General features: G+C 33.8%; 1 protein-coding gene across 1 annotated transcript; it reads left to right on the forward strand.

The window, feature by feature from the left end:
* Positions 1-2,263: 2,263 nt before the first annotated feature.
* On the forward strand, positions 2,264-3,163 carry LOC134574654 (olfactory receptor 5AR1-like). The gene has a single exon (XM_063433784.1). It carries the CDS (start codon positions 2,264-2,266, stop codon positions 3,161-3,163), a length of 900 nt encoding a protein of 299 aa, XP_063289854.1.
* Positions 3,164-9,678: the final 6,515 nt, after the last annotated feature.

The raw sequence follows: 9,678 nt of genomic DNA on the forward strand, positions 1-9,678 counted from the left end.
CTACCATAGAAAGCGGAAAAGTGGTAATCTCATCTTCATTGGCTGCCAAATTATATTGTGAGGCATAAAAGGAGGCCAGTTTGTCTACAACATGCCTGGGGTTTGCCAGTTTGATGCCATCTGGCACTAACATATAAGCTATTTTGGATATCTTTTAGTTTGGCTGCTAGACATTTCCCAGCTTTATTACTATGTGCAGAATATTGCTGTTTTGTTCGACTAACGGTTCTTGATGCCTCAGTCGATGTATAGCTTCCAGTTATCATTTGACAGTGAGTATCTATGCATGTAAGTGTTTGCATGGTCGCTGTTTATTTTCTCACTCTAAAATCCCCAGCTCCTGAAGGAGTCATGAGTGGGCCAGACACACCAATTTTTTCCTATGGCTGCCTACCTTAATTAGTATTAAAAACCTGGTGTATTATTTCTGCAGCAGAAATACAATAAAGAAAAGAAGCACAAACAGTGTAACAAATAATGTCAACATCTATCAAAACAAACTATTGTACATTTTTTAAATCTATTTCTGACTAACTTTTGTTTTATTTTTCTTCCATTTGGGAACTCATAACTAGAAGTATCCATTAAAGGCTTCTTATTCTCTATAGAAAGAGTGAGCACTGGGATATGAGCACATAGTGGATCAGGATGAGTCACTGAGGAATACAAATAGAAGTATCCCATAAATTCTTCATGTTCCCTATAAAAAGTGTGAGCACAGTAGTACATTCCTGCTCTAGGGTAAGATGCTTTCTGGTGGAGCATAAATCGGACAGAACCACCTGTGGAATCTGTGTACTGGGAGCTTTAAAGATGCATGATATTAAATATTAAGGAGAACCTTAATCACTGTTTGTAAGTATTAGTCATAACATATTTAAAGTCATTTTGAAAAATGTGTATTTTATTCATATTAAAGAGACATGAGCAAGACATTGTGCTTTCTAAGGTTCCAGCTAAAGCAGGAACAGCCCATCTACAAGGCCATTGATCATCAGACCAATTCTATGTAGATTTTGGTATTAAACATTTGGAATAAGACTCCTGTAAGTTACATAATTAATTGCTCACATTAATCTTGTAAATTGGCTCTTAATATACTATAAATGTCAGTTTAATGAATGTTCATTTTCCAACTAAAAAATTTTGTTGTAGATATTGCAACCAGGGTCTGGATTTTATTATAAGTAGTAAACTGAACTAAACAGTAGTTTTCACATTCACATCTGCTGGAAAACTGTTACATACTTATCAGATATATGCTTATGGACTTACAATAGAATTTGGCAATAGGTAGGTCCCAATTTAATAAGCAGTAAGCCTAGGTGAGATGAAAAGCAAACTGCAAAAATAGACGAGTAGGGAAAATTCCCATACTTTGCCAGGATATGTGGGCTTTTTTCCAATTAACCAGATGGCATTGTTTCGTAAATAAACTCCAATTTGTTAATGCATTTCTGCTTATTACTCATTCTCAATATTTAGCAAGAACAATGTCTAGGATCACAGAGTACTTTAATGTTAATAAAAATAACATCAAAATTAATTTTTCTCTTAAAAATCCTTAAAGATCTTAAAATTCTGACTTTATTACTTACACAATAATCAGAGATATGTTTATGGTCTTGCTATAGAATCTAGCAAAACATTTTTTTAAAATTAATTAACAACATGTCTGTGTTTGGAAAATAAATTCTAGTGTGTTAATAAACTGCTGCTTACTGTAATTTTAATTCTCTGTATTTGGCAAAAACAATGTATCAGATCGCAAATTTATGTAATGTTAATAAAAAATAACATCAAAATTAATGTCTCTTTAAAATCCGTAATGAAAATATAATTCTGGCTGTATTACTTGGAGAACTGTTTCTAAGGTAGCCTACATAAATGTGAAGAGTGACAATACAGTTTGCGATGGTTTGTATATTTTCCATGACATGTAATATTTGTATGATGTGATTGTTCACCTATTTATTTAAATTCCATTTTTCTATTCATTAAGGTGATCGGTTACCCTTTCAAACATGTACCCTAAAGAAGGTAATGTGACTTTAATGTCTGATATATTATTACTCTGTTTGAAAAAAAGGGAAAGGTTAAATATAGGAAGGTAGGTAAATTTACTGATAAAAGCACATCTTCAGAGAAAGCATTTGGGTGGAAGCACTACTTTAAACATGATCTTGTTTTTTTTTATCCAGGCAGGAACATGTTAAAAAGGACATCAGAAAAAAACTCATCGAATTCACTTATCGAATTCACAATGCAAGGATTTTCAGATTCACCAGAGTTTCAATTTCCTCTATTCATTATATTTTTATTTGTTTATCTTGCTATTGTAATAAGTAATCTCACCATTGTTGCATCTATAGTTTTGTACTCTCATTTACATACACCTATGTACATCTTCTTATGTACCCTATCAGCCATTGATATCGCTTACACCTCGACCATTTTACTCAAACTGTTGGCCATGCTCTTCACACAACGTAAAACCATATCCTTTGTAGGGTGCATCATGCAGATGTATTTCTTCATGGTGTTTGTTTGCTCAGAATTCTTACTACTATCTATAATGGCTTATGATCGCTATGTAGCAATTTGCCTCCCTCTTCGTTATTCTCTACTGATGAGTACCAAGATGTGTGCATATCTAATACTAGGAGACGTGATCGGTAGCTTATCAGATCCAATTCTGCACACAGTTTTAATTTCTAAGTTGTCCTTCTGTTCATCTCACCACATTGACCATTTCTTTTGTGATATTTCTCCATTGCTTAAACTTTCCTGCAATGATACATCTTATATCGAGATGTGGACCTACATAATCGCAGTTGTAATAGGATTGAGTTCATTAACACTTACAATAGCGTCATATGTCTTTATTATCTCTTCTATCCTAAATATTAAGTCAAAAACTGGTCGACATAAAGCCTTTTCTACTTGCGCCTCCCACATGACGTGCATTTTCATCTTTTATGGAACAATCATCTGTTTGCATATGAGGCCCATATCTATGTATTATCCAGGACAGGACAAGTTTTTTGCTCTACTATACGTTATACTTATCCCATTACTGAATCCTCTTATTTACACTCTGAAGAATAAGGACTTTAATAAAGTTTTTAAACAAATCAAGCTTTATTCAAATCCTAAACATTAAAATAGTCAATAAAAATTTGTGACATTTTTATATTCTTGAGGAATAAGGATCACTCTAAAAATCTTGTATTTAGTTTTCATACTAAATTTAATCCATAAAGCTATACTCACTTAAAGTTGCTGTTTTATTATACACTTATGTGCTAGCTATGCTTCATGTTATGCTGAGATGATTTCAAACAAAATTTGGGTTAGCTCTTAGGGTTGTCACCTTTCTTGGAGAAATATATTGGCCATGCTAATTTGCATAATGAATTATATATACATGACATCACACGATATGTGTGTCACAAGGCGTGACATAAGTGTGAAAAAATAATTTAAAAAGGGGGAAAATGCTGTAAATCACAAAAAAAAACAATTACTTAAAGTTTGTTTCTACTGTATAGAGGCAGATAGGACTGCCCTTCTGAGTGCTCACTTACTGGACCCAACAGTACGCTGTCTGTGTCATATCCCTGTCTGCATCACAGACAATATATACAAAAAACAGGGTTTATTCACCAAATAACAAATTATAAATTGTAAAATTGCAAACTGTAGGTTCAAATAGCCACGGTGTGCCTTGGCTGATTTGGAGAGTTTTATCAAATCAATATTGTCTATAATTTACAATAAGGTTCAATTCACAACATTTTCCTTTGTCAAATATGTTTATTAAAGAATATTAAAAAAAACATGAATGCAAAAATAAAATAAAACATTTTCAATGTTATATAAAAAGGGCAACCATCCTGAATATTAAGTTGTAATATTAAGACATTGGTATCTGAATATATTAGGCACACATATAACATAGTAATAACCTGTACAATATATTACATGAAAATGACAATATTTCTTATTATTTTCCTTACAGTACAACACAGTACAATAAATAATCAGTGCCTATGTTCCCTTTTAATCTCTTTTTTCAACCCATATTAGTAATACCTAAGGTTCACATGTAGTGGAGAAAATTATCTAGTAGCTAGCTCGTAGCTTTTTGTTTTCAAAAAAGAATTCAATACTTTTTTAATGGAGATCACAGGGCACCTCAAGTGTCTGGGCATGACCTTGGTAGCAGTGATTAGCATGTGACCAATCATAATCTTTATCAATTTTTTCAATATCATCTGTGAATTTTTTTGAATAAGGCTAATTCTGAGGACAATATAGGGATATTAGCGTTAACTTTTTTGTAATCATTTTATGTGCAGCTTTACAATATTGTGTTCATGTTTAGGAAAACAAAAAACATGTGATAGTGGAAACACCAATCCACAATCCCTCCAACATGTATCTGAGTATTTGGAATTAATGTATTTATCCTAAAGGAGGCTTAATACCATCTGTAGATTAATTTAAAATATTTTTTTCTGGTGTTTGGAACACTGTGTAACCCCTTTCAAGGCTGGTATAAGTTTGAAACATTCCTCCAGGTTATAACAAGCTCCTATATCGTTCTCCCAAACATGTATGTAGTCTTCTATTGAGTTGGGTTTAGGCATCAACTATAAGTAACATTAAGATATATAGTGCTGCATCTATTAGAGTGATGTAAGCATGTTTTTTTCTAAACCAGATAGTGAAACATCATTGTAATTTTGATCTAAATTTAGAATTGAGAAATTATCTTTTAATTTGCTGACAACTAATTCATAATCTGGTTTTATATTATCTTGTAGGCCAAATTTCTCTTGTATGCCAAATTTCTCTTTTAATTTTTTTGAAATACACTAAAGAGTTACTGGTGAATTAATAAAACATTTACATTTTGAATTGTGTGAGATTGCCAATGTTCCAAATTTAAATTGGAAGTCTAATTTCAGAATAGATAATGGTATTACCCATGACCATCCAGAGGAGGGCTCAACCACTTTAAATATTATTAAATATTATTTTAGTGGTGGGGAAAATCTCTGCCAATTTAGGCTGCCCAGACACTGGAAGCCACAGCACTTCTCCAATAGAATATGACTCCATCTTATCTCTTTCCATATCAAGCCAACGTGCATCAAAACTCTGTAAATTAAATTTAAGTGCCGCCACTGCATTTGTTGCCTGGTTATATTTTAAAAAGTCAAGTATCCCTAGTACACCATAGTTTTTAGAGTTTTGCATAACTGAAAATTTAGCCCTACTCATCTTATTCCCCCTATAAAAAATTTCATTAAAGCAGATTGAATTTTCGGGATAGTTAAAGGAATGGCTCTGAAATATTACAGTATTTTGGGTAAAATGTTAATTTTAACTAATGTTATTTTACCTAGCCAGGAGATTTCCAATGTATTCCAATTTTCCAATTATTTTTGTAATTAAGGCCATGCTTTTTTTAAGATTGAACATATGCATACTGCATTTTACCTGTAAAATGAAATCTCCCTAAAATCTTTCAGAATAGTATTTAATAGGTCTACAGAATTCTTGGGATTTGATAAAGATAAAATAATATCATCTGAAAAGAGACCTATTTTATGTTCTGTAACTCCCACTGGATTTCCCTTAATATCCACATTACTTCTAATCAGAGCTGCCAATGTTTCTATGGCTAGGGCAAAAAGTTTTGGAGATAGTAGGCAGCCCTGTCTAGTCCAGTTTGTTAACAGGAAATTATCAGATGTGTAACCTGTAGCTGAAACTTTAGCAGTTGGTTTTTGATAGAGTGGAAAAAGTTAAACAATTAGGGGATTAGGTATATTAAATGTAGTCAGAGTTTCCATCAAGTAGCCTCAGTGGACTCTATCGAACACCTTTTCCGCATCCAAAGAGATGAGCAGAGAAGGCATTTAAGTTGTCTTAATTTGATTAATTAAATTTATAAATATTCTAGTTTCATTTGGGGCCTCCTTTCCCATAATAAATCCCACTTGGTCCCTATCAATGGAGTAAACCTTGTTCCATTTTGAATAATATAATTGTTTCATCATGAAGGCTGTCTTTTCCAGCTGAATCACTTACATTTTCTTATTTTCTTAATCACTTTAATTCATTATTGTATCATTGCCAATAGAGAAGGAGATGGACCAAATGTATTTGTAAATTGTAAATTAAATTATTCTTTTTCCATCTCCTTTAAATTTTTTAATCTAATTTTCCTCAGATGAGACACTCTTTGTGAAAAGTGACCTCAGAACACTGCCTTATGTGAATTCCAAACCACCCTGTCAGGAACTTCAGGATTGGCATTTTCCACTAAATATTGTTTGAGTACTATAGATTTACTTTCCAGGCCCAACACAAGATATTAGCTAAGTTTCCAGGTATGATCCTGAGTTGACTGAAAAGACTCAGACAGGTAAAGCAATAGGTGCATGATTAGACCATGTTATATCTAATATATATGCTTTAGTAAGGGATAAAAGTGTATTTTAGTCAACTAAAAAGTGGTCAATACGGGAGTAAATATTACATGAGACAGTTGTATGTATATTTTTTTCCCACCCTCATGTAATATTCTCCAAGCATCATAAATACCATTTGTATGCAGAAATTCAGTACACCAAGCTTCATCCCTCTTGTACTATATCCATATCTTTCACAAATACAAAGTTAATATCTCTGCAAGTATTAGATTACCTTTGTTCACTTTTATTATCTTGCCCCAAATTTCTTTTAAAAAATTTAGTTGACTTGAATTTGGAAAATATACATTCACTATGGTATATAAAACTTTAGTCCCATTTCCAACACAGATAATATAACTGCCTCCTTCGTCTATAACTTGTCAGTTTTATAGATAGCGTGGTATTGCAGAAGAAACTTTTTGACCAAAATTTTGAGTTAATTCTCATCTTTAATATGGGTTTATTGAAGACACAGTATATATGTCTTTTTAAATCTAGCCTCTTTAGCTAATAACCATCTTTTGTGTAGAGTGTTGAGACATCTCACATTATAAGATAATATTTCCAATACCATTACGATCTAATAAAATTATTGTGTGTGGTTTATGAGGTATCAGGTTTTAGTTTCACGAAGAGGCCTACAACAATGACCACCCAGAGAGTACAAAACTAGACAGCAAAGTAAGATTATAGTGGTATCTGTTAAGATGTTTTGTATTCCCTGTGCCTATAGGATCTTTAATAAATTATATCATCAGAATCATTTATGTCCTCAATATTTAATTAAGAGGATGGATGCCCTGAGAAAACAAAAATTAAAATAATAAAAAATTAGAGTTAAAAACTTGGAATATGGCTTTCAAATGAAGCCAATACAGAAAAAATAAAATATTCAAAAAAGACGACCAGGGGTAAAAGACAGGTAAAAATGATCCCCAAACCCATAAAAAGAAAAAAGGCCTAACCTGGGGGTGGGGAGGGGACCGGGGGAAGACAATGACAATTGGGCTTGTTAATGTCAAGGTATATACAGCCCCAATTCTTGCTAATAAGATCAAAACCAATATTTAGCACAAACATACACTCATTACTATATATTCACACACAAAAAAAACAAGAATACAGCAACATTCAGGAATACTTCTCTCTCTTTTTCTTCTCCATACTAAAGTCATCAAGGAAAGCCAAAGTGAAGTTGGTGATATTCTCAGTCTGGCATAATAAAGAAAGGAAAAGTGAATGAACTCCAAAACAACGGTAACTTATAAACCCCAAAAAGTCGATCCGTTGCAATAAACAGTGGAAATCAGTGGAAACTAGTTATCCATAACTAATATAGGATGACACTTCACTTGCCAATACCATCTCTTCTTCTTGTCTTTCTAGGAGGCGCTAGAATTTTAACATTTTGGGGGTCATTCGAATTTAAGTTTATCAAATATCCTTCTCCTTCCTACAGTGTTAATTACAATATTTTGACCTACATGGCAAAATAAAACCTTCCCTGGAAACCAACATCTGTAATTTATGCCTTTACTAGTAAAGTCTTGAAATTCCCTCCTTTAAGACATAGAAGCAGCTGAATGACCTTGAAACATTCTAATTCCTCAGGAAATTCATTTTCTCTTCTCAGAGTGGCTTCTTTAATGTGGTAAAATTGGATTCTAGCTATTGTACCTCTAGGAGCCCTTATTCTGTGCCTAATTTGACTTAGGCAGTGTCACGAGACCAGAACACACAGACTGAATCACAATAAATTAAATAGACTTACCATATACTGGTCCTTAGAATGGACAAAGAAAGGATAGTCAAGGTCATAGGAATACATAAATCAGGATAAACATTAACCAAGCCAGGGACAAATGATCACAGAAGACAGAACAATAATAAACCAAAATCAGAATAATAACCAAAGAAAACTATACACGCACGTTTTGGGGGCGTAGTCATGATGTGGACCAATCAAATGTTAATTAAAGACTATTTAAACTTCCCTAGCCCTATACACTTTGCCCTATCATAGTTTCTGTTCCAGTACCCTTTAGTGCGTTCCTGATCTATTGTGTTTATTCTGGTGTTGACCTTGGCTTTGTTGCTGACTCTGAGTTTATCTTTAACCCTTTCCTGTCTTGTTTGCCCGTCTGTCTCTCCCATACTCACAATTCCTATGGGTAAATATGAACAATTCAGATCCAATAAAAGCTCAACAACAAATGGGGGAGATGTGGAACAAATTCAAGGACAGAGGCTACAAAGATCATATATTACAACAGGCATGGGATAGATGTTACAGCATAACAGAGCTACCAGAAAGAAAGAATGACAGGATGGTATTTCCCACCACCTATACCACTGTATCACCGAGAAGCAAAGCCTCTGTAACATCCAATTGGCGAATCTTATCTAATGACTCCACTCTACCAAAGGAATTTCTTAACCCCTCTATGATGTGTTTTCGACAGGGAAGAAACCTCAGAGACTTGTTAGTAAGAACAGACCCAGTGCAATGCTATTCGACTAAACAACTGACAGTCAATCCAGGATGTTATAGATGCCTGGGTTTTTTTACCTGCAGCCACATGATCCCTAGCAAAACTTTCTCACATCCACATAGCGGCAAGATATTTAAGATACGACACAGGCTAACATGTACATTCGACTATGTCATCTACAAATTGCAATGCCCCTGTGGACTTTCCTAGATTGGAAAAACAGACTTGCCTCTAAGAGAGAGAATAAGGAATCATCGGTCTCGTATTAGAATAGCTTATCGAGACAACAAAGCTGAACTTCCTGTGGCTAAACACTTTCTAACGTTGGGACACCCTCTGACATCACTTAAATTATGGTGATTGATAGAGATGTCCCGAACAGTTCGCCGGGAACTGTTCGGGACATCTCTAGCGATTGACCATTTACCCCCTCTGCATCGGGGTGGAGACCGGAAAATCCTACTCCTACAAATAGAGACATTTTGGATAAGAACTCTTGATACAGTTTGGCCTAAAGGTCTTAATGAGAACATTTCATTTGCTAAGTTCCTTTAAATACATCAGATTTTCAAGATAGTGTGGTCTATAGGACTTAATGTGAAAATTTCATTTATTATGACTTTATAAGATAATTTAATTTGCTATGTTCCTTTAACCCCTTAAGGACCAAACTTCTGGAATAAAAGGGAATCATGACA

Source organism: Pelobates fuscus, chromosome 10 (genome assembly GCF_036172605.1).
Source record: "Pelobates fuscus isolate aPelFus1 chromosome 10, aPelFus1.pri, whole genome shotgun sequence".
Taxonomy (NCBI): domain Eukaryota; kingdom Metazoa; phylum Chordata; class Amphibia; order Anura; family Pelobatidae; genus Pelobates; species Pelobates fuscus.